This window comes from Peromyscus leucopus, chromosome 1 (assembly GCF_004664715.2).
Source record: "Peromyscus leucopus breed LL Stock chromosome 1, UCI_PerLeu_2.1, whole genome shotgun sequence".
In the NCBI taxonomy this organism is placed as follows: Eukaryota; Metazoa; Chordata; class Mammalia; order Rodentia; family Cricetidae; genus Peromyscus; species Peromyscus leucopus.
Window position 1 is genome coordinate 124,255,750 of NC_051063.1, and position 26,030 is coordinate 124,281,779.

Consider the following 26,030-nt stretch of genomic DNA (forward strand, 5'->3'; position numbering starts at 1 on the left):
AGGAATTAAAAAAAAACAAACAAACTCAAGACCTTCTATGTGCTGGACAAGCATCTGAGCTTTTTACCCTAGGCCCAGAAGCTTTAATGGTTTTTGCAAAATGAGAAAATACCGAAACATGAAAATATGTGAATAAAATGGTATTTTACCCAAATGAGAAACTCTTCAGTGCTTTTTAGTTAATCAATAGACCAAACAACCATTGATTTGGAGAAAAAACAACATATAGTTTTTGAAAGGTAACTATATACACTTTATTTTAATATATTTAAAAGGAGAACATATATATTTGAGTAAACAGACAGCAAGCTGACACAGACAGACCAAGTTTGAAAGAGTCATTTAATGTGGTGACAGAACTAGCACAGGCAGAGAATAAATAATAGTGCTTTGGGAAGAGTAGTGATCTTCTGGATGTGACTGCAGGAACACTTCCTTTCAGATGTGCAAAGTTGCTGGCGTCCATGACAAATGACCCCCCATAGCCTCTCCATGTGGTTGTCAACTACAAGGAATAATAGAACTAGGCACAGTGAGCACAGGGGTGGAGCTGGGGGAAAACTCAACAGGTCAGACAAGCATGTGTGTTCACACACACACACTTCATAAAGAGATTGCACTATACAAGCAACTCTTACTGCTACTCTTTGGCAGCAGGTCAAGCCATCTCAAATGCTGGAACACCAGAAATCCTCACTGGGATAGTGCGGGGCGACGGCCATAGGCCTCTGGGTAAAATCAAAGCTACCATAGCTACAGCATTAATTGAATGTCCCTAAACATCAACAAAAAATTTTTTTGGTAAAGATGTTAATTGCTAAATCCAAGTCTACAAGACAGAATTGCTTGTCTCATACCCCAAGGCTGGGCACAATCATTTTCTCATTTTTCAATACAGTAATGTAGTAAGACAGACCCTTAATCATTCTTTAAGTAGAATTATGGGGTAGAGAAAAAGAAATTAGGTACCAGATGTTAAAGTTTGTACTTAACAGTCATAACCAGACTTTTAAGTAAGGTGTCTCTGTGGACCTACTACACCTATGAAGGCTTCCCATCTGTTGTACTCACATCTTAAGTTAGGTACACACAGAACCTGCCCAAGGTGGTTTCAAACATACTCAAACTGCAGAAAAACTATAGTCACCCCTGTATAGTAAAGTCAGTCAGTCCAGTCTAGGCCTAGGGAGCCACAGCTGGCTAACTGGTCAAGGATTCTCAGGACTGGATGTTGGTTGAATTGAGGATTCGAGAAGTAGCATCAGATCTGGAAGCCTTTGAAAGTTCTCGCTGTTGAAAGATAAACAACATCAGTGGGAGCACTAGTGTATGCCCATCCACTCAGACGTGGTTAAGGTTAGCACGAAGCCCCCAGGGCAGTGTCCCAAGAGCTCCTAGCACAGCTGTGCTGGGAACAGACTGGGAAACTGAGCACCGTTCTGTTAGTCATGACCCAGCACATGCACACAGAGGTCCCGCTCTCACCCTCAACCAGTCCAATCTTAGAACTTGAAGAGAAGCCCTTATTTCAGTTACTTGCATAGTTTAGCCAAGCAAGAAACCATTGTTTTTGGTTTTTTCCTCTCCCTGTTGGGGACAGAACCCCAGGGCCTTGCACATGCTAAGCTCTGGTTTCTTGATCCCTTTGTAAAACAAGGGCCAGACCATTTATCTACCAATCCCGGGGGCTGAGGGCTTTGTAACCTGCTGGTGATTTGATCTCATGCTGGAGTACATGGTGGAGAAGCAGAGGACAGAACAAGAGAACAGAATGGTCACTGAGGAAGACGGGTTAGTCAGGTCAGCTGAGTGAGTGGCTTTGGTGCTGCCCCATGGAGTCTGTCAGCCATAGCTGCTGATGCAGAAGAAACCCTCCAGGCTTAGCCAGAGGTAGATGATGTGAAGGTACATTTAAGCCTCAAAATGGGCTTTGGCTGAGCAAGAAAAAAAAAAAAGGAAAACTGGATCGTTCAGCAATCAGCCAACAAGAGTTCCATATACCCATTTCTCCTGATAGGAATACCACCACCCAGGTCACTGGGAAGAAGGGCCAGAACATGAAGAGTTTCAACATTCCAAACTGGCCACGCTCATTTTAGGTCTCACTCCCCTTCCCTGTGGCACTGAGGAGGCAGTCCCAGCTTTAATTTGGTGTCCCCGAAAGGGTTAAGGGGCAGCCTTCACCTCTCATTGGTGATACTGAGGGAAGAGAAAGCAGATGGTTAAGGGAAAGGCATTGCAGTTAGCAAGATGATAGACGGTAAGGACGGCTGTGGTGAGAAGGGCGTTTCAGTCTTCACACACATTAGCAGCAGCTCACTGGTAGAAGTGAGGAAGTGAGCGCAGGCCAGCCTATGTAGACAGACAGGGACGAAGCCCAGTGGGTTAGTAAGGTATATATATACTCCAGGAAATAACCAGCACACAGGCCAAGAGCCTCAGTATAAGCAGCACACAGCTGGGGTTCCCGTCCCCATTTGAGGGGGGCTTTACTCTTTCTAGCACATTCTAGACCTTTGATATCACAACTGGCGACAGGGGCCAGGTATTCTTTTATAATTTCTTTGTTTTTGTACATAGGTACATTATATGTACATACATATATGTGTATGTAGATAATCCTAGGTGGGGCTGAGAATCCAATTCAAGTCTGAACATGTTTTCTTGTTAGCCAGCACATCAGTCTACTGGACATAGAAACCAGATACTTATTTCTGAAGCCTGTAATAGGAATTCTTGGTTGGTTGGGTTTTTTTTGCTTACTGTTGTTTTGGTTTGGTTTTTATTTAAGGTTCTATGTTGATACAGCTGAGATTATGGGTTAGTGTAGTACTGTGCCCAGATGGGAATGAAGCCAGCAGATGACAGATCAGTTTGGAAAGGGGACGTGGGACATGCAGGGGTTGCCATACAGACCTGAAGCCCAACAGTGGAGCTGTCAGAGAGGGACGGGTCCTTCTAAGAACAAAGAATTAAGACAATTACCAAGAACTCCACCAAGAGAGCACCAGGGCAGTCATTAGCAGGTTACCTCCTGCAGCCAGGGAATGAACGGTACAGCTTACGCAGAAGATCCAGGTCAAATGTCTAGTTGCTGATATCAACTTCCTTCCTGTACACCTCCTTAAGCCACCCACACCCTACCATGATCAAGGCAGGAAAGGGATTCTCAGCCTTCAGGTCACTGTCCTGACTCAGTACCCTGGATGCCCTTGGGAAGATACCCGCTCTGCCAACTGTGTGCTCCCCAGAGACTGGTAGATATCAGAAAAGGTGAATTACCGAAAACTCAGAATAGGTGCTGGCAACAGACTTAATGCTGCAGTTGTGCTGGAGGGGGGTCGAGCCAGAGTACCCACCGCTCAGGATGCTGCCATTGAGCTCCATGTTCTCCTTGTTGGCCCTGAGCCGGGCAGCTCTAGGTGTTTTCTTTCCAGAACACATAGAAGTGACTACTGACTGCAGAGAAGAAAGATATCCGTGTTATCTATCACCCTAGAATGATGGACTCACCCAAAACCTGATGCTGCATTCATGTTACTCATGTCTATAATCCTACATTTCTGGCTGAAAAATGGTGTAGTTAAGTCAGGTGTGGTGGTGTACACCTTAATCCCAACGGAAGCAGGTGGATCGCTGAGATCCTGGTCTACCTAGTGAGTTCCAGGACAGCCAGAGCTACATGGAGAGACCCTGTCTCAAAACAAAACAAAACATGCAGTTTTGGCTTTATAAGAATGTGCTGGGCACCAAAGCCATGGCCTGTTGAACACAAGCTGTGCTTGACTACCGACCTATGAAAGCCCTGCTCCCAGCATGAATTGTACTTCTTAGCAAAGTTCCTACTTCTCAGTGGGTCGAATTATCCAGAAGCCACCTAATAGCGCACCCCATCCTTCCCATGCTGCAGTAGGGTTGGTGACTGTCCCCTGTCTTTGACCATTATCTAATGCCCAGCTCTTAAACAGTGGGTCACGACCCACATGAGTCACATAACTGATTGTGGGAGTCACGAAGAATTCCGCAAACAGTGGGTCACGACCCACATGAGGAGTCATGAAGAACTCCGTAACGAAATGGCTTTGAATGAGTGTGACCAAAGCTGACTCAGAATCAGTGTCTCGTGAATCGGAGGTGTTTCCAGCATCAGTTACTTGTGTACTGTCTACTTCACTGCAGCCTCTGCTCTGAACACAGCACGCTGGAACTGGCATGTCCTGCCACACTGTGCCAACAAATGCTGTCTGACTAGTGCTGATTCAAGACGGCTTACAGCATAGATGGCTTATAGCATAGACGGCTTACAGCATAGACGGCTTACAGCATAGACTGCAGCAGCATCTTTGCATAGAGCTCTGCTGTTACAGGAACGTGATGGTTTAATCACAGAACACAAACTTGTAGTATTTTCCTACCATAATTCCCTTTCACTTAAGTATCAAATGAGTATGTCCTTAGAGTATATTGTTAGAATTTTTTATTTTAACTGCTGAGATGCTGACTTGAATTTCATTAAAAAAAAAAAAAAATCATTACTGAACTTTAGCTTAATTAGGGCAGAATTTCCAACAAATGAAAGTTCCATAAACTTACTTCTGTAATCTTGTACTGTCTATTTCTAATTATAGTCAACGTTAATGATTATAAATCAAGCTATTGCCAGGCAGTGATGGCGCACACTTTTAGTCCTAGGCACTCTGGAGGAAGAGGCAGGCAAATCTCTGAGTTCCAGGACAGCCAGAGAAGCCCTGTCTAAAGAAAACAAAAGCCCTGGTCAAATGACTCTGGCTCTGGCCTGACTCTCAGAATCACAATGATCACCAAACCGTGATCTTAAGAGACTAGGCCGAGGAGGACCTCTAGGAAAACACATAGCAACAGGGATATGCTTGTACAGAATACACTAACCTTGCTGCCAGAAGGAGGTAGTCGGGATACAGGTGACCGGTACATTGTTCCACCAAAGACAGGCCGAATGCTGCTGTTGGGTGTAGCACTGGACATAGTGGTGGTGTTCATCTAAAAAGAGATACTTTATTGATGGGAGGTTAACAACATAAGCCTTTCTAACAACTCAGCTCTACCCTGTAGGAAAGTGAGCATCAAGTGTACAGGAAGGAGCTTCCACAGTAACGTTGGCTGTGCATAATACTGCACAGCTTTAAGGAAATTGAAGAAATGTTTCAAACCTATTTAGATCAGATGAAACTACAAATTTATATAACTACTTATGGCACAAGACACGTATCATCTGACCCAAACATTTTACCCAAGAGAAATGAAAGTATATATCCATATGAAGACTTACACATGTTTATGGCAGTTTTATCTGTTAACAGCCCAAAGCTAGAAATAAATATCCCTTGACAGGTGGCTGGACAAGCAGATTATTATATATGCACAAAATAGAATACTGCCCAAAATAAAAAGGAATCACTTATTAATACATACAACATAGATGAATGAAACATGATAAATGAAAGAAACCTTACAAAATATAGTGCATGATTCTATTTGTATAAAATGCTAGAAAATGCAACATTGTGACAGAGTAAATTCCTGACTGTATTCTCTTCCTCCATCCTCAGACTCTAGCAAAGTGGCACTAAGAACTTTTTGGGGCCATGGATATGTCTTTTATCTTCACTATAGTGATAGTTCCAAAGTGTTATGTTTGTCAAAACATATTAAACTGCACATGCTATATACTGCATGCTTATTATACTAAATAAAGCTGTAAATTTTTTTAATGGTAAAGATTAAGCCGAGGGCCTTGCATATATGCTCTACTTAATTTTTTTTTGTTTTTGTTTTTGTTTTTTCGAGACAGGGTTTCTCTGTGTAGCTTTGCGCCTTTCCTGGAACTCACTTGGTAGCCCAGGCTGGCCTCGAACTCACAGAGATCCGCCTGCCTCTGCCTCCTGAGTGCTGGGATTAAAGGCGTGCGCCACCACCGCACCGCCCGGCTGCTCTACTTAATTTTTAAAAAGGCAGGCGGATCTCTGTGAGTTCGAGGCCAGCCTGGTCTCCAAAGCGAGTTCTAGGAAAGGCGCAAAGCTACACACAGAAACCCTGTCTCGAAAAAACAAAAAAAAAACAAAAAAAACAAAACAAAACAAAAAAAAAAAATGCTTAACATGCTGGGTGTGGTGGCTCAAACCTGTAATCCCACCCAGCATTCCAAGAGGCATTTATTAAAAGCATGGAAGCTATCTTTAATCTAGTACTGTGACTACCTGTTAAACTTACAGGATGATGAACTTTTTTTTTGTAGCCCTGGCTGCCCTACAACTCACTCTGTAGACCACGCTGGCCTCCACTCAGAGATTTGCCTGCTTCTGCCTCCAGAATACTGTGTTGCATTACTGCCTAGCTTTGGATGATGACTGAAACTTCACCACAGAACGTTGGTGGCAATTGTCAGCCACCAGGGGTTTATTCATCCAAGGTTTTCGTAACTGGCACAGAACTGGCCGCTCTTTGACTGTCTCTATAAGTGCTACTCTGAATGTTTTCCCATACCCTCTCAAATAGACCCAGCCTAGAAACAGAAACTCTTTTACCTTCTTAGCAGGACAAAGGGCAATAAAAAGCAAAGAACTCTGGCTTCCCTACACCCTCGTGGACAGCGACAGCAAGAGATAGATTTACCTTGCGTACTTTGCCAGGCTTGCTGGGAGTCACCCCTGGTCTCTTGCTCGGTGTCCGGGGAGCACTACCATACAGCATCTCTGTCTCTGTCTGTTTCTTGTTCTTTAGTTGCTGGGTGAAACAATGACATGCCCATAAGACGGCAGAACCAGAAACCCCGGTAAGGATCTGCAGGCTGCAGTAGGAGAAGCTGCCGCAGTCCACCTATTCTTCAATAACCCCTGACCCCGGAGAGTGCAGGACCACTAATTGCTATCTTCTTCTCCTAATTGGTGTGCACAACTTACTCTCTCCTGTTTGACTCGTTCCTTCTCCAACCGATGTAGCTCCCATTGTTCTGTAATGTACTCTGTGAATTTCTGCCCGTTCACCACAAATGCCATTGATTGCTCTTGTTCCCACTTGTCAATCCGGGCTTTCAAGTCCTCTTCCAGCTGGCCCGGAAACAAGGACATGTTATTTACTTCAAATCTTTACTCCAATGAAATAATTATCCCAAAGCAAGACTCTTTCCCAGTGGCATTAACCTTCTGACAGCTGAACCCACTGAATGTAGGTTGGAGTAAATGGAAATCAAAGACTAGAGTCCATTTAGACAGACACCAAAAGGAAAAAAGCAAGGACCCAGTCTGAAAATGGCGGTTTTGATGCCTGAAGTGAGAAGCAGCCTGGGAATATCAACATTACCTAGACAGGGTGTATTCTGAACAAGACTATGGGCACACACACACTATCAGGGTTTCAATATGGAGTCAGCCTCTTCACTAGCAGTAAAGGAGGGTAAGTTGAACTATCTCAGCCCCCTCATCTCTACACATGGAAATAATATTAACCTATAGGGATACTGGACAATTACATGAATAAATGAAACACCATGAATAGTATCTGGCAAAAGTCTAAAGCTATTTAGTACTATTACTAAACAGAAGACGATAAGTGCACAGCACTTTGCCAAGTTTGCTTATGCTATAGACACAATTGTTATTTACTGTGAATAACACACCCTAGTACCACACCTCAGTGTTATCATCTGGAGCATCTTTAAGAAGGTAAATGGGTTCAAATAAGGTCATCAGGGTAGGACCTAATCCAACAGGATAGGCAGTAATTAGGACAGAGACCCAGAGGAAAGACCATGTGAAGACACAGGAACAGAGGATGGCCAGCTATAGTCTAGTACAGACGTCAGGAGAGACCCAACCCTATCTTTCAAAGACACCTTGAGCTCATACTTCTAGCATGCAGAAGTATAAACAGATAAATTTCTGTTTTAAGCCAACTAGTCTCTGGTATTTAGTTGTGGCAGCCTTAGAAAACTCAGACTCTGATACTCAGTTGCTACACTAAAGGCTCAATACATACTGACTGTTCTTCCTATGTTTGAAAAGGAAAGAATAAGGTCTCACAACCAGAATTACCTTAGGGAGTGTTTTCTGGAGCTTCGCTCGTTCCTTTTCTTCTTTGAGAAGATTTCCCCCTCGGTTTGTAAACCGACTTGGATCTGACGCTTTTCTCTGTGAACAATACATTAGAGTCAAACCTAGAGGGCTGATGACCCAGCAGAATGCCTGCTGAATAAGCAGGACGACTAGGGTTCAGGTCCCCAGCACCCATGGGAAAATCAACATGTGGTAGTGCACGCCTGTAATCCCAGTGCTCAGGGGTTGGGACTGTTGGACAGGAGGATCCTCTCCAGTCTAATTTATGAGCTCCAAGTTCAGTGAGAGATCTTATCTCTAGAAATAAGGTAGAAGCCAGCACTCGAGAGGCAGAGGCAGGCAGTTCTCTGTAATTTCAAGGCCAGCCTGGTCTGCACAATGAGTTCCAGGGCAGCCAGAGCTCCATAGTAAAACCTTGTTTCAGAACGAAGAGGAGCAATTGAAGACTCCAGATAATAATCTCTGGCTTGCACATGTACATATGTGCTCCCTCCCACACACATGAACACTTACACATACATATACCATGTAACACACCAAAAACAAAAACCCATCATAGACACCAATTACTTCTGCTAAGACTCCTCCTCATCAGATGCATATGTTAAAGGATTTTATAAGTTTTGCATTCTTGTTTACTCAACAGTGAGAACTGGTAATTTTCTAGACCATGGGCACTCCCTGCCATATATAATAAGGTCATCCACTGGGGAATCAGGAAAACTAGCATTTCCTTTAAAAAACAAAACAAAAGCACTTCTTAGCATATATTATACATAATTGTGAGTTTCTTTTCTCCTTTCATTCCTTCCTTTCTTTCTTTTAAGACAGCATTTCTCTGTGTAACTCTAGCCCTAGTTGTCTGTCTTAGAACTCACTCTGTAGACCTGGCTGGCCTTGAACTCAGATACCCACCTGCCTCTGCCTCCCGAGTGCTGGAATTAAAGACGTGTGCCACCGCTGCTCCCCGGCTGAGTCCCATGTCTTCATGCATGTACGTGATGTGTTTTGTTCATATTCAACCTCTTACTCTCTCGTCACCTCCCCAATGCTGCTGCCAGTTCCCTTCCTCCTGCCAGCTGTCCCTTCCTATTCCTTGTTTTTGAGGGCGTGACTCAAAGGGCTTTCAATGAGGGTTGCTTACAGGATCATAGGGGAAGGCTTCTTTACAGGAGCAGGGGCAACTTTCCAATAGCCACACTACTTAAGAAAAGTCTCTCCCTCCCTCAGTAACCATTGCCAGTAGATCCTCAGGGGAGGGGAAAGGCCTGGTGTGCCTCCTCCCATCTGTTACCTTATAATTTAAAAAATAAAAGTAACGAGTGCTCTCTCTGTTTGAATGTGAGATGACAGACAGAGTTAAAGCTGGGCAGGCTGTCACAAGCCTTCATTTCCAGCGCTCATGGGGCAGGCAGATCTCTGTGAGTTCTAGTCTAGGCTGTCTAGAACTATGGAGTGAGACCTTTTTTTTTTTTAAAAGTTAAAATGGAATGGAATAGAGGCTACGTGGAGGGGATGCAAGGAGGCCTGAACTCAGGGATTAGTGTGGTACCTTTTCTTGCCCACTAACTCCTGCACTTACAGCTAGCAGAGGGGGAAGCCTGGGTTAATCCCCAGCATTGTCAGAAAATGCCAAATGTTGGGCTGGGAATGTAGCTGAATGGTAGAACATACATAAGACCCTGGGTTCAATCCTCAGCATCATCAAAAGAAAAACTATTCTTTTTTTTTTTTTTTTTTTTTTTTTTTTTTTTTTTTTTTTTGGTTTTTCGAGACAGGTTTTCTCTGTGTAGCTTTGCGCCTTTCCTGGAACTCACTTGGTAGTCCAGGCTGGCCTTGAACTCACAGAGATCCGCCTGGCTCTGCCTCCCGAGTGCTGGGATTAAAGGCGTGCGCCACCACCGCCCGGCTGAAAAACTATTCTTTTTTACTTTTCATTTTTGTTATTTTCTAACATATACACAGTAAGGAGTATATAACATAAATTAGATGTGCTACTCAAAACTAGGGGCAGGTAATCAGTAGTATTCTTGATAGTGCCTGATTGGTACAGCCTATAAATAATAGTAACTGCAGAGGGCACTACCCTCTTTTATTCCCTCTCCTAATGTAGGTGTGTCGACCAGGGACTCTACATTTACATTTCTGTTTATGACCTCTCTCTGCTTTCAAGCAGAAGTAAGATGACCAGGGAACTAGCTGGATGTAAGCCTCACACTTTTTTTCTACCGAGGGTCTGACTTCTCTATTTGTAATGTTTTTCCTTTCACGTTGAAGCCCAGGCGAGGGTAGAGCCCATGACAATCCTCCAGCTTCCCAAGCTCTAGGATTACAGGGATGGGCTACCACACCTGGCATGCTTTCCTGATGGTTTATTTCACTCTAGAGAAATACAGAAGATGTTACCTCGAACTCTAGGAAGAGTTTCCAGCTCTCTTCCCATTTCTGGACACCTTCAAATAGTTCCTTATGCATTTCATAATAGTTTCTTAACCGTATAATCTCAGCGTCATGAAGATGAAGCAGGTTTTCAGTGTAGTCATCTGCAACAGAAAAGTTCAGTAATGGGCTTTTTTGGTTTGGGATTTTTTTTTTTTTTAAATCAAATGCCTTTAATGCAGTGGTTCTCAACCTGTGGGTCTCGACACCTTGGGGTCACACATCAGATATACTGTACATCAGACAGTTACAGTAGGAATAACAATAGCAAAATTAGTTATGAAGTAACAACAAAATAATTTTATGGTTGAGGAGGGGGTCAGAACAACCCGAGGAACAGTATTTAGAGCCCCAGCATTAGGAAGGTTGAGAACCACGGCTGTAGTGTTTGGTATTCCAAGTTAACTAACCCTACAGTATGGAAAATTTTCTACCTTATAATAAAATGACATAGGAGTAAACAAAGTAAAAATAAACCTTAAAAAAGAAAAGAGAGAGGAATAAAAGCCAGCCACAGTAGCTGGGGTGGACTACAACAGTCTAAATCAATGCACATTTCTCCAAAATGTATTGTCTCTTCTTTTTTACATACTCTTCCTTTATGCCTTGCCCAGCCGACCGACACATAAACTACCTAAAGATCTGTTATTTCATTAGGATACTTCACCTCTCTGTTCAGTTTAAGACAGCCTGAAACTCTTCTTGACTCCCCGAGTTCAGACAAAGGCTCAAGCATTTAGCTGTTATGTCTCTGGGTTCAATTGCTCAAAACTTTGTGCTTTAGGGCACTTTTCTTAAGACATGAAAACTAAGTGAGATAATTTTTTGTTTTTTTGTTTTTGAGACAGAGTTTCTCTGTGTAGCTTTGCACCTTTCCTGGAACTCACTCTGTAGACCAGGCTGGCCTCGAACTCACAGAGATCCACCTGGCTCTGCCTCCCGAGTGCTGGGATTAAAGGTATGTGCCACCACCGCCTGGCCTGTGAGATAATACTTTTAAGGCTTGGTTCTATCTGCTCAGAAGTAGAAATACACAACTTCCTGGTGAGTGGCTGAGCTTGTAAAAGACCTTCATATGAGGGCGGCCACATGAAGAGCATCACCTCTGTACTAACCAGAATAGTAAGGGGCAAAAGCCTGTCTCTGCTCCTGGCTATAGAAACACTGGTCCCAGAACTGAGCCAGCTCCACTCGGATTGTCTCGATCACTTGCTTTATGTTTTGCATTTTCAGTTCTTCTAACCGATCCAATTCTAATTGCAGCTGAAAGAAAAAAGACAAAGGTGATATACAGACACACCTTCATATTTACTTGTTTACCTTTCCATGTTTAAATAAAATTACAAGACAAAGCTATAGAAGTAAATCAACAACACACTTTATAAGATTGTAAAAGCCAGAAATTTAAGGAATATGCCCACAAAACGTGCCTAAATAGAACTTGTCTTTGCTGGCCCAAGACATAAGTAGTAAGGACATTAGACTGGACCCAGAAATGCTAACCCAGAGAACACTAGTTACCCAACACCCATCGGTTGTCTTACCGCATTCCTGACTTTGGCTTTTGACCCAGTCATAATTGCAGCCACGGGTTCTTTCTCCTCTTCGGGTATTTGTAACCTATCCCAGAGCTCTCGGATTTGAACACGGAGTGCCTCGCACTCTGCCTCATTTTTTGATTTTTTCACTTCCAGCTGGAGCAAAGAAAAGCAGTGGTTACACCAAAATACAAAGGCTAGCCTTCTTAAGTCTCTCAGGAAAATGTCTGGACCCATGAAGAGAGAAAGCATTTTTATGAGTTCCATATATATTCATATTCATATCTCCTCTATGTAGCATAGGCTGGCTTTGAAAGTGTCCCAAAGCTAAAAATATATTTTCCTATCCTGCATGCAACCCGGGATCACAAAGAAGGAAATTTGTGACTCTTTATTCAAGGCTAGAGGTTAGATTATCCTCTGCAGCCCTGGCTAATTGTGAAAACCTTCCCCACAGTTTAGCTGGACATGAAGCTATTTCTCTCTGGACTTGGTTAATTGATTAATTGGTATTCTGTCACTGGAGTAAATTTCAGGACCTAAACATAAACAGTTAGTTGGTTCAACCCTGAGTCTTGTATCATAAAAATGAGGTTAGGAAGTGGTGCAAAGAGTCAATTGCTGAGAGAATTTGTACAGGGAGTTCTGTCTTTAATGTTATCAGCCAGACTTTTGCAATTGAAGAACTGGTACTAAGGTTACTTTACGCCTGACCTTGGTTCAACACCTGGGAATTCGTTCTTGTGCATTTTCTGTGAAGGTTTATCTTACGAATTCATTTGCAAGGGCAAATACTCTACTCTACTTTGAATTTGCTTTGAGGTCTTAAAATAGCTAATTGTATGTAACTGTCTTGAAGCCGTGGAATGAAGGCCTGGCTATGAAAGTATATTTTATTCGTTAAAATTATACAGTATAAGAAGAAATAATCTGTCAATCCACAGAAATAATTGTGCCCAATAAGTGGCAAACACACTACCGAATTGTGGTAGTGCACAAGAAAATTACAGGCAGCAGAAAAACAGCATTCATAATATCCTATGGCCCCATAAGCATGGCTTGACAAGGTTCCTCCATCACAGAGTTAGTCATCTGGTGAGCTGACCTTATGAATATCAGTTGTCATCTGCTATATATTCTTATGACCTCTGGCAATATTCTAAGAATATTTATTTCTATTTTACACAAAAGGTAATTTGGACTTCTTTTCTAAATTAAAAGAAAAAACAGGTCAGAGCTATGATTTGGGCTCATTGTCTAGGGTCTAGGATTCAAGAGACTACAAGTTTTGAGTTCAATCTCTACCACTAAAAAAAAGGAAAATAGGAGCTGGGACATAGCTTAATCAATAAAGTACTTGCTACTCAAGCAGTAAGAACTTGAGTTCAGCGGGGCAGTGGTAGCGCCCACCTTTAATCCCAGCCCTCGGGAGGCAGAGCCAGGTGGATCTCTGTGAGTTCCAGGAAAGGCACAAAGCTACACAGAGAAACCCTGTCTCAAAAAAACAAAAACAAAACAAAACAAAACAAAAAAAAAAAAAAAGAACTTGAGTTAATCCCCAGAACCTATGCAAAAAGCTGAGCCTGGTAGGATATGCTTGTAATCTTCGTGTTGCAAGATATTTGATCATACTGTGTGAAAATGTGCCACTATTTTATCTTGCCTGCCTAAGGCATCTAATTGGTTTAATAAAAAGCTAGGCAGGAGAGGTTAGGTGGAACTTAGAGCAGAGAGGAACTCAGGATGAATCTAAGCAGGAGATAGACGCCACGGGGACATGGAGGGAGTCAGACATACAGAATGGAAGAGAGGTAAAAAGCCACATGGCAGAACATAGATTAATAGAAACAGGTTAATTTAATTTGTAAGAGCTGGTTAGGAACAAAAATAAGCTAAAGGCCAAGCTTTCACAATTAATAGTAAGTCTCTGTGTTATTATTTGGGGGCTGGCTGTCCCAAGAAAGTCCAACTACCTTTACATCTTAGCACAGGAAAGGTGAGACAGATCTGTAAGGCTCAGTGGCTGGCAAGCCTGGCCAATTAGTGAGAACTTGTCTCACTAAGGTGGAGAGCTCCTGGTAAGGACACTTGCAGTTGAGCTTTGACACATGTTCTCCATCACACCCACACACACCAAACAAACAAACAGATAGTACATATTGTTTTGTCTTCACGTATTCTCTCTCTCTCTCTCTCTCTCTCTCTCTCTCTCTCTCTCTCTCTCTCTCTCTCTCTCTCACACACACACACACACACACAAACACACACACCAAACAGATATTACATATTTTTCTTTGTCTTCACCTAGTCTAACACACTCTCTCTCTCTCTCTCTCTCTCACACACACACACACACTCTCTCTCTCTCACACATACACACACACACTCAAAAAAAACAGATATTACATATTATTCTGTCTTCACTTTCTCTCTTTCTCTTCCTCTCCCCCTCTATTTTCCAGACAGGGTTTCTCTGTATAACCCTGGCTGTCCTGGACCTCCTCCATAGACCTTGAACTCAGAGATCTGCCTGCCCTTGCCTCCCAAGTGTTGGGATTAAAGGTGTGGACCACCCCTCCACCCCCCCACTTTGCTCTTCTCTTAGTTCACACGGCACCTTATTTGCGTCTACAGGAAAGCTGTTAGTCTCCCCTGATGGACCCTCGGAGAGGCCACAGCTAAGAGCAGGGTTACCTGCTGCAGCAGCTTCTGTAGTGTTCCGATGTTCTCCAGGGACAAACAGAAGGCGCTCTCATCTTCACACACGACGTCTCTCTCAAAGCTTGTATCTGGAGTGTGCTCTAAGTCTTCCATACACAGTATGATTTGTTTCTTAAGGTTGACAAATTGCTCGTGCCTAGATTCCTAAAACAAACACATTATTTTAAGATACCTGGCCGCCAGGTGAAATTTATGGTAGAATGAATGAATGCAGACAGCATACCTTTGTTTCCCTCAAAGTTGCCAGGCGTTGTCGGAACAGGTTCAGCTCTTCTAAGGTGGGGACGGAGGTGCTGTCCACATCATAGGGAGGCACACAGAGAATTTCACAGAGTTCCTGATCTTGTTCTTGCAGTAGCTTAAGTTCCTGCTTTCTCTCCTTTTTCTGTTTTCTCATCAGTTCTACTTGAGTGCGCAAATCTTTTTCTAGTTGCAAGACAGTTGTGTCTCTTTCTTCCTGTGTGAAAGAAGATAGGAGTCTTGTAAGGTCCAAGGACGGGAAGGAAATTGGGAGAGAACATGAAGGACAAATGTTTACATTTACAAACAAGGCAGTTTAAGCCAGGGGTGGTGGCACATACCTTTAATCCCAGCACTGGGAGGCAGAGGCAGAGGCAGGGGGATATCTGTGAGTTCAAGGTCAGTCTGGTCTACAAAGTCAGTTTCAAGATGGCCAAGGCTATTACACAGAGAAACCCTGTCTCAAAACAAACCAACCAACCAACAAACCAACACCCAGAGGTAGTTTATATGGCTACCAGAAAATGATGTAAAGAGGATCACCTAGGGTTTCTAGCAGGGAAAGGCAAACAGGGCCTTTTCTATCTCTTGACTTGTACTATGTGGCTAAGGAAGACTTCAAAGTCCTGATCCTCCCACCTCTGTGTCAGGTGCTGAGATTATAGGTATGGGTCACCATGCCCAACTTCCTTTTCCAATTCTTTACTATGGTAAAATACTCCTAAATTATCTCCCTATGTACCATCTTTGCCGGCTGTTTTTTGTTTTGTTTTGTTTTTTCAAGACAGGGTTTCTGTATCACCCTGGCTGTCCTGGCCTCGAACTCACAGAGCTCCGCCTGCCTCTGGCTCCCGAGTGCTGGGGTTAAAGGCGTGCGGCACTGCCGCCCGGCGCCATCTTTGCCATTCTGAAGTGTATAGTGCAGTGGTACTAAATACAGGTGTCTCCAACTCAGCAACAGACTTCACGATTTTTCTTTCACCTTCACAATGGGACGAAAGCAGGATGTACTCAGCAGAATCTATATTGCCTGTTTTTCACTTTCATTCCAGTACTCAAATTACACAAACTATGGAATACTTTTTTTTGAGATGGTCTCACTGGTCTTGAACTTGAGATCTTCCTGGCTCAGGTTTCCACATGCTAAGATTACAGGCCTTCACTATCACACCAAGCAACAATCAAATGTGTCAACCTTTTGACACTGGCACAACACTGACATACACAGTTCACACCTGAGACCAGGGCTGTCAAGACGCTCGGAGGGTAAAGGCTTGTTGTCAAGCCTGGCGGTCTGAGTTTGATCCCCAGAACCCACATGGTAGAAGGATAAAACCAACTCAAGCAAGTTGTCCCCTGACCTCTACATGCCAACAGCATGTGCACATCCACACAGCCACAATAAATTAAAAAAAAAAAAAAAAATCTGCCAGGCGATGATGGCGAAACGCCTTTAATCTCAGCACTTGGGAGGCAGAGCCAGGTGAATCTGTGTGGGTTCAAGGCCAGCCTGGTCTACGCAAAGCGAGTTCCAGGACAGTTAGGACTGTTACACAGAGAAACCCTGTCTCAAAAACAAACAAAAAAATCACCACTAAACAATAAAGTTGTCATATTTTAAGAACTTTATAATTTTTTTAAAAAGCTAAATAGTTTTATAAATGTATTGCTGTTGTAGATAGTAGGGAAACACACACTTTGCCATGACATGCATATGACAGTCACAGGACAGCTTTATGAAGTTGATTCTTTCTGCTTATCCTGATGTGGGCTCTGGGGGTTGATCTCAGGTCATCAGGCTTTTACATGACAAGCTATTCTGCTGACCCATCTTGTTGGCCCGATCTCTTCTTTTATTTCTGGCCAATACCAGAGATTAAAACTAGGACATCATGCTGGTCAAACCTGCTACCACTGAACTACATCCACAGTGGTACGATTACAATATTGTATTAATCCACAAGTTGGACATTTGTGTATGAGGTGCCCAACTCTAGGCTAATGTGTTTTGTGCATGTGTACAATAACCAATTACAACTTTCAGTAATTGAATTGTAGGAACTGTATAATTTTTTTACATTTATGATGGCTTTATTAGGATGTAATTGTAAATATAGCTGTTTTTTACTAACTCTATATTTACTAACAATTACTAACTCTAGAACTCATTTCATCTTGCAAAACTGAAACTATTAATTTGACAAAAGGCCCTCGTTTTATGCTCCCACCCACTCTAGTCTATTCCCTGAATCTGACTGTTTTAAGTGCCAGGATGCTTTACAAGAGGTGTACAAGGACCATAAAGCTTCCTTTGGTTAGCTAGAAGATGGTTTATCTAGTTCGTATTAACTGAATCCTTACACTAATCATCTCTTTACCAGTAACAATCAATTTAGTAGATCCTGCTCTAGTCCTAGTGGATAAACAAGGGAATAGGGTGAGTAGTAATTATATGTTCTACAAATACAGTTTCATTAGGATTGTTAGAAACTTGCCATATACTCAAGGAGGATGGATGCCCCAGTGCACTCCCAGCTTCTCAAGTACCTAATTTCACATTGAAAGTTTCCAAGCAAAACAAAACAAAAAAGGAGAAACTTTATGTAGCAAATCTCTGTCATTTATGTTAATTTCAGGAAACTACTCTAATGTCATGGTCTGCTTGAATGCTCTTGACTGCTAGGGATGAATTATCCTTACCCTTACAAGGCAGTCTGACTGCTAGAGTTACTGCATTTATAGGCCCAGGTGTTAGTTATTCCTGTAACAGTAAATGGGACATGAGAACCAGTCATCACCACCTTTCAAAGCTCCCGCCTACGTGTCCCAGCTTTTCAGAACCATTCTGGATGGTTCAGTGGTACGCAGTTTTTGATGATTAAAAGAACCACAAAGGTTGAACTTTGTCTGGTACCCTTTCTTTGTATCACTAGGTATCTTTGCCTCCTATGTACCCCACTTTATTCTGTGGGGGTGGATGGGAGCACATACATGTATGTGAACGAATGGACCAAGGACAGAGGACACTCTGGGGGATACTGCCCACCTTGTTTGTTTTTCTAAAGATTTACTTATAAGGGCATGAGCTTCTCTCCCGCATGTCTTCTAAGTGGACTGCATGTGAACCTGGTGCCCGCTGAGACCAGAAGAGGGTGCTGGATCCCCTGGACAGTTCCGGACAGTTGTAGGCCACCACGTGTGCTGGAACTGAAGCCAGCTCCTATGCGAGAGCAGCAAATGCTCTCAGCTGAACTTTCTCCAGCCACTACCTTGATTTTCGTTTTTGTTTTCTTTTTGGAGACAAGGTCTCTCATTGGTTTGAAGCTTAAGCCTCAGAGATCCACCTATCTCTGCCTCCCCAGTGCTGAGGTTACAAGCACATGCCACCATTATCTCAGAGACAAGGTTTCTCTGTGTAGCCCTGGCTGTCGTGGATGGAACTCACTCTGTAGACCAGGATAGCCTTTAATTTACGGAGATCCTCCTGCCTAGGCCTCCCAAATGCTGGGATTACAGGTGTGAGCCATCCCCGCATGGCAATCTGGCTTTTTTGCAAGGATTATGAGGACTGAATTTCAGTTCTCATGCCTATGAGGAAAGGACTTTACCAATTAACCCATTTCTTCAATGTTCCCCTGCCTCCCTCTTTCAAAGATCATCTGTGCCTACCTTTTCCTCAAAGTTAAAACATTATTATGAGCTATAAAACTCAAATACCGCAGAAGTTTTTGATCACCTATTAGCTCTTCCATGTCAATAGGGTAGCTATCTCTCACATTTCTCCTATCTATCCCTCCTCCCACAAGAAAGTGTTCCATTTCCATCCCTAAGTTAAAAGGTACTCCTCCATCTCAGACCCCAACCCCCGCCCCTCCAGCACGCTGTGCTGCCGCACCTGAAACGGCTTCACTTGTAACTCACTGCACAGCGTACTCAGTTCCTTCTGACAGATGGAGATGCTCTTGAGAAGCCTTTCCCTCAGGCTCTCCTCTTCAGCAATCATCCTATCCAGAAGGTCCTGTAAAAGAGAAAACAGTTGGTAAAGGTTTGGAGCTACCGGGAATAAAAACAAAACACAATAAAACCAACTAGCATCTCAAAACTCCCGTAACTTCAAATTTTGCAGAAAGGGCTTTAAATAAACAAAACCAAGAAGAGCCTGTGATAATCCTAGCATGAATGACCAGATATTATTTATTTATTTATTATTATGTGTGCTCATGATCTGGGGTTGAGGAATGCAAAACCGCCTCGGAATGAGTGTGAAGGAGAGAAGACAACCTGATGACTTAATTCTCCCCTTATACCTTATGTGGGTTCTGGTGATTGAGCTCAGGCCTTCAGACTTATATCATGGAGTTACAGGTGCCTTTGCCTACTAAGCCACCTCTCCAAGTCCCCAAATATCAGTCTGTCTGCTATCTCAAAAAGGCAGCAACATCCCACCTCCTGTCTCACTGCCGAGACCAGAACCACCGAACTCACCTTGATGTGCTTCTTCACGACCTCAGTTCTTTGTAATCGCTGTTCCTCTGGAATCCCAATTAATTCCCATATTTCCCGGAGGTGAGTCAGAGCTTTCTGGAGGCACACGATGGACTCCTCTGCTAGCACTTCACTGAAAATCAATATAAAACCATTTTGCTTATTACGGCCAGCATCACTGCCTCAAGACTAAAAACACTATTGTCAGGAGCTAAATTGAGTAGCTTCCCAGTGGCCTTAAGAATAAAATAAAGTCAGTGTAAGCATACTAGTTTAATAAGCCCATAGCTATTCTCTGTGCCTCCAAATGCCAAAGAAGCAAAATTATTACATTCATTCTTGGTAAGACCTAATGACTTTGATCCATGATTCTATGTATGGCAGTAAAATACTAAATTAGAAATCCTTTTATAAAATGTCGGTAAAATAAACCCCTAATAGACGAGCTTGCATGTAAAAAGCCCCCTGAAAACAGATGACGAAGAACTGGGCATGGTATCCTGTACCTATAAAGCCTGCACTTGAGAGATTGAGGCCAACCTGGGAAATAGAATGAGAGCCTTTAATCTCAGCACTCAGGAGGCAGAGACAGGAGGATCTGAGTTCAAGGCAGCCTGGTCTATAGAGTGAGTTCCAGGACAGGCAGGGCTATACAGAGAAGCCGTGTCTTGCAAAACCGAAAAAGAAAACAAGGGCTGGGACTGTAGCTCAGTGGCCAAGTGCTTGCCTAGCATCTGTACGGCCCAATGTTCAGTTCCCAGCCCAGGCCAGGGGTGGGTAAGATGACAAAACAAAGGCTTGACTTGACACAGGTCTCACTTAAGTGGCCCGAGTAGCCTTAAACCTAAGAGCCTTCTCTCAGTCTCCAGAGTGCTGGGATTACAATGTGCACAACACCCAGCTTGCTTCTGAAATCACAACTAGTAACTCAAAGAAAGGCTAATTTTAAGATATCATTACAGACTAGAGAGATGGCTCAGCAATTAAGAGCATCGGCTGCTCTTCCAGAAGACCCAGGTTCAATTCCCAGCACCCACATGACAGCTCACAACTGTCCAGTTCCAGATCTGGTACCCTCACACAGACCTACATGCAGAAAAAATACCAATGTACATAATAAATAAGTAAAATATATCATCACATCATCACGTGGTGGCAAACATGTAAGAAAGAACAAATTTTCACATTCCTGATATGTTGTCTAAATTGGTACACTCATTTAAAAACGTTGGGTGGTACATGCCTGTAATCCTAACACTTAGGAAGATAATTTGGGACAGGGAGCTCAAGGCTCATCTGGTCTACATATCAAGTTCTAGGACAGCCAGGGCTACATACAGAGACCCTGGCTTTGTTTTGTTTTAAAGTGGTCGGAGGATTTGGGGTACATGGCAAGAGCTACCCTGTCTCAAAAAAAAAAAAAAAAAAAAAAAAAAAAAGCCAGGTGGCACACACCTTTAACCTGAGCACTCAGGAGGCAGAGGCAGGCAGATCTGAGGCCAGCCTGGTCTACAGAGTGAGTTCCAGGACAGCCATAGCTACACAGAGAAACTCTGTCTCGATAAACCAAAAAAGAAGAATAGTGAGTGGTCACAGAAGTACTAGTCATAGCATGTAAAATGGAGACAGGCATGCCAATCCAATAATTTTTCAAGGTAAAGATTTTACTGTACTCCATTCATCTTAGAGATGTTAATAATTAAGGCAATTAATACAATTTCTATGAGTCAATTTCTATGACGCCAAGGAGCTTCCCTAAAGAAGCATGCCTTTTGTACTTCACTTTGATAATAAAAAGCTAGCCATGTCAAAACTGGTATTAACATCTCATTAAAAATAACTTTCTCCTTGGTCTTAAAGGTCCACTCCACTAGCCAATCTCCATGACAGCTGGATTTCTATGAAAAAAACAAACTGACCCAAGTCCCTGAGAACATGCTCACCTCTCCCAAAGATTTCACACTCTCCTCAGGAACACAGTTCAGTTACCTTATCCTCCCACCTATCAGCCCCTCCAGGCTGCAGCCAACAGAACTTCCTGCCTCTTCCCTGGACAATGTCCCCTACCCTACTCATATGCCGCTTATTTTCTGATGTGTATTTTTACAAACTAGGTTCCCTTCATCTGTCACAGTCTCGTCTGGAGAACTATGAACATGTCACTCACCATCACTACATGTTTTTAATTTGTTTTTATTTTTATGTGCACGGGTGTTTTGTCTGCATGGATGTCTGTGCACCATGTATGTGTGTGCCTGGTGCCTAAGGGGTTAGAAGAGGGCACTGAATCCCTTGGAACTTGAGTTACAAACCCTGTGAGCTGCCATGTGGGTGTTAAGAATTGAACTCAGGTCTTCTAGAAGAGCAGCCAGTGCTCTTAACCTCTGAGCCATCTCTGCAGTCCCATCACTACAGCTGGATCATCTTCATATTGACAGACCCTCATCCACAGCAGTGCATTAAATGTGAAAGGAGGACTGGGCGTGGTGGCGCATACCTTTAATCCCAGAGGCAGGGGACTCTCTCAGGCCAACCAGAGTTATACAGTAAGATCCTGTCTCAGCACTCAGGAGGCAGAGGCAGGTGGATCTCTGAGTTCAAGGCCAGGCTGGTCTATAGAGCAAGTTCTTGGACAGCCAGGACTACACAGAGAAACCCTGTCTCAAAGAGTATCACTAATTGCTGCTCTTCCAGAGTACCTGAGTCTGGTTCTAGACACCTGTACTCATGTGCAAATATCCATACAAGTACACACAATTAAAAAGACTCTTCCCTCCAAAAAAAGGGGCCATATGTGATGGTGCACACCTCTAATCCCAGCACCTTGAAGGCAGAGGCAGTTGCATTTCTCTGAGTTTGAGGCCAGCCTGGTCTACATAGTGAGTTCCAGGACAGCCAGGGCTGTGTTTTAAAAGCCTCCTCAAATAAATAAATAACAAAATAAAAAAATCTTTTAAGAAATATCTGAGACATAAATTCGAGGACCTTAAATCCAACTGAAACAAACGCAAAGCATTGGCCATGGTGTGGCCTTCCTGTAATCTCAATAAGATCCTGTCTTGAAATTTAAAAAGAAAAAAAAATCATGCCGGGCGTGGTGGCACACGCCTTTAATCCCAGCAACAGGGAGAGAGAGGCAGGTGGATCTCTGTGAGTTTGAGGCCAGCCTGGTCTACAAAGTGAGTTCCAGGACAGACAGGGCAGTTACAGAGAAATCCTGTCTCAAAAAAACAAAAATCAAACAAACAAAAAAATCAGAAGATGCTTGAACAACCCATACGGAAACACACACACACACACACACACACACACACACTCACATTTTGGAAAACAGGGTCTCATATGTTAGTCTGGCCTTGAACTAGAACCCGCCTTTACCTCCCATGAGAGCAGTGGGCGTATGGATATGTGCCACCATACCCAGCTGTTTGGGTCTCCTATTTTGAGACAGGATCTCTATATAGTGCAGGATTCCTGAACTCTCCTGCCTTGGGAAATTTGTAGATTACAGGTGAGGGTCATCATAACCAAATACACGCTGAATACTAGTTTCCTTTAGATGTCATTTGGGGTTTTAATAGTCTTCATAAAGCACCATTATCTTAATCCCAGGAGAGCTTAAGTATAATATCGTTCAGATGAGATTATCTGGAATCCTTAGCCTTGTACTGAACTTATATTCACAATACTATTTATTAAATGTTTGCATTCTATTCCCATTCTCTTGAAGCCAAGTATCTAGGGGTAAAAATATGATCAAAATCAATAATCACGTAACCAGGGCTCTTACAAATTATGAAGTCAGTGACTACAAGCTAATACTAAATCTCACAGCACTTCTCCCACTACTTTCAGAAGGCATCTGTATAGCCTCAGCACAAGAGCCCTTCGCACCAATATCATTTTAGAAGTGCGAAAACTGGCTGGCATTCAGCCTCTTGCCAGAAGAGTCAGTTCTGGTCCGATTTCAAATTGGACACTCCCAAGCAGTGCCTGGGCATCTCAAAACGATCAGGGAAAAAAAAAAAAAAAAACAAAAAAAAAACCGTAATTTGAGTTTAACTTGCAAGGAAATCAAGCCATCTTCCAATTCAAGTAAACGGTTAACACCAAAGGGCAGACGCGAAGAAAAACAACACAGTTAAAACTTCACGGCTTTTAGAACCGGCCTCCTACGTAGCCTAGGTTAAACTCAAGGCAATCTTCTTGTTCCACCTCCCGAGCATCAGTGAGACGCCGGCCTTACAGAAAAGAGGAGTCAGCACCATTACAGGCTGGGCGTTTACCCGGAGCGGCTGGTGACAGACGCTGCACCTGAGACGCGGCGGCGGGGCGGGAACCCGAGGCTGCTGCAGCCGCGGGTCTCGCTGGCACCTGCGCTCGGCCGCCAGCCGCGCCCCGGCCTGAGACGCACCCTCCCGGGCCTCCACCCTGCGCTGTCCCGCTCGCCGCTCGCCCCGCCGCTCGCCCCGGGCCCAGCTCCCCTCCCGAGCCCCGCTTCCAGCGCCCCCAGCCTCAGACATGGGGGCCTGAGCCCGGGCGAACGCAGGCTCGCGAACCTCGTCCCGGACCGCATCTCAATAGCGGCTCCCTCCCCTGAGAGACCCGCACCTTCTCCTCATGGCGGACGCTCCGAGCAGCCGAGAACCGAGACCCTCCACCTCCCTCACGCGGGACGGAGGACAGTAACCACCCGCGGACGCCTTCGCTCCCAGCCAGCTCTCCGCTCCGCTCTCGAGCCGTTGGACCCCGCGGAATTCAAACCCAGCCGGAGGCGGAGCCGCCCGACAATTGGCTCCTGTTTCCGCCACTCACGGGACCCCGCCCTCGTCCCGCCCCTCGCGACCGGCGCTCGGGCCCAGGCCTTGGGGCTGAGCAGCTACGGATTGCGCCCTGGGCGTGGGAAACCCTTGGGAAGGCAGCGCGCCGGCCTGGGTATACGCATGCGCACACTCTGTCTTCCATTTCTACCCCTCCGCTATAGCCTCAAAGCGGGGGTGGGAAGGAGACCGGATCGTGGGGAGCGATGATGTCACCCGAGCCCCACCCGGCGGGCGCCGTTGGCTTTCGAAATTTTGTGCTTCCTCGGAGGTGACTAGGGAGACCGCCAGAACAGCTCAACGATTCGCTACTTCCCGACGTCCCACCAGGAGCAGGGTTTAGCAGGAAAGTTTACCGAAAGCAAACCAGGCTTGGGCTTGGTACCTTTGTAGTCAAGTTTACCACATTTAATCATTAAGACAAACCTGCTAATAATGAGCATCATTATACTGAAGAAAAAACGTGAAAAGATTTGAGTAACTTTTCCAGAATTTAGGAGGCAGGAGGGTGAACCAGTCTGGGCTACATGAAAAAAATTAAATGACTTACTTGCCTAATTAAGCTCTGACTAAATGGGAATAAGGTAGGCCTTGTTTTTCTTACAAATTATAGGGATTTAGGTAATTAGGGAAACTTCACAGTTCGAACCCGCCATCGAAGCACTGTATGGCCTTCTCTTCCCACTGGTCATTAGCTGCTCTACCGCACCTGGGTCACGGTTCTCGTGATTTACATTACCTAATATCCTGGAGTGGCAGGATCTCTGAAGTGAAGCATTTTGCTACTCAGACTAAAATTTGTAAGAAGGCTGAGATGAATTTCTTTTTTGTTACCTTCTTTGAAATGATTTGTAAAAGTGTAATTGCCAAACACTCCAAAGACGTTGTATTTATTATCCTGTCGTCTCCACCAAGCTTTATTTGGAGTATCTTTGTTATCCACAGCGGTGATGAATACTAATGTCCTTTTAAACCACTCTGCTCTATTTATAGGTCCAAAACAAAACACAAGCAGGTATTATGTTTGGTTTACACTGACTTATAACTGAAATTGTTTGTTTTTCTATATTGGTCAACTGTACCATCTATAAAGTCTCATCATTGCCTTTTCTTTTTTATAATAAATATTTACATTTATTGAATTTATTTGTGTGTCTATGGGGGTGGTAGTATATGGAGACTAGAGGACAACTTACATGATTCAGTTCTCTGCATTATTGGTGGGTCTACAACCCTTTCACAGGGGTCAAATATCACCTATCCTGCATATCAGATATGTACATTATGATTCATAACAGTAGCCAGATTATAGTTATGAAGTAGCAATGGAATGATTTTATGGCTGGGGGTCCCCAAAACATGAGGAACTGTAAAAGGGTTGCAGCATTAGGAAGGTGAGAAGCCCTGCTCTGGGAGCTCCATTCAGGTTACCAGGCACATTAATTAGTGAGCCATCTCCCTAGGCCATCATTTGCTTTTTTTCTTTAAAAGTAAACACAGCAGGACTAGGCACAGTGGTGCAGGCCTTTGATCTCAGTACTCAGGAGGCAGAGGCAGGCAGATCTCTGTGAGTTAGAGGCCAGCCTGGGCTACAGAGATTCTAGGCCAGCTACAGTTAAGATAGGCTCTGTGCCAACAAACACTTTGTTTCACCTCTAGAACCATTGGTTGTTTTTTTTTTTTTTTTTTTTTGCTTG

At 43.8% G+C, this 26,030-nt stretch overlaps 1 protein-coding gene across 4 annotated transcripts; it reads right to left on the reverse strand.

The window, feature by feature from the left end:
- Positions 1–323: 323 nt before the first annotated feature.
- On the reverse strand, positions 324–24,278 carry Prc1 (protein regulator of cytokinesis 1). 4 transcript variants are annotated; one of them, XM_037198028.1, is made up of 15 exons: positions 24,125–24,278; positions 19,514–19,646; positions 18,924–19,046; positions 15,012–15,245; positions 14,762–14,932; positions 12,074–12,223; positions 11,645–11,792; positions 10,497–10,633; positions 8,070–8,165; positions 6,939–7,085; positions 6,652–6,762; positions 4,909–5,019; positions 3,360–3,459; positions 2,917–2,958; positions 324–1,290 (listed from the first exon to the last, which is right to left on the reverse strand). In XM_037198028.1, exons 1-14 carry the CDS (start codon positions 24,133–24,135, stop codon positions 2,939–2,941), a joined length of 1,692 nt encoding a protein of 563 aa, XP_037053923.1. In that variant the 5' UTR covers positions 24,136–24,278; the 3' UTR covers positions 324–1,290; positions 2,917–2,938. The 4 variants fall into 4 exon arrangements, with proteins under 4 accessions (XP_037053923.1, XP_028729583.1, XP_028729585.1 ...); XM_028873750.2 differs by having other exon boundaries at positions 3,283–3,459; positions 24,125–24,277; XM_028873752.2 differs by lacking the exon at positions 2,917–2,958 and having other exon boundaries at positions 24,125–24,277.
- Between the last annotated feature and the right edge of the window lie 1,752 nt (positions 24,279–26,030).

What these genes read in the sequence shown, in the direction of transcription:
- Prc1 (XM_028873750.2), bottom strand. An exon ending in TCGTGAAGAAGCACATCAAG is followed by an intron (nt 19,047 to 19,513) that starts GTGAGTTCGGTG and finishes TCTCTTTTACAG; the next exon opens with GACCTTCTGGATAGGATGAT. An exon ending in TACCTCCTTCTGGCAGCAAG is followed by an intron (nt 3,460 to 4,908) that starts GTTAGTGTATTC and finishes TCTTCTCTGCAG; the next exon opens with TCAGTAGTCACTTCTATGTG.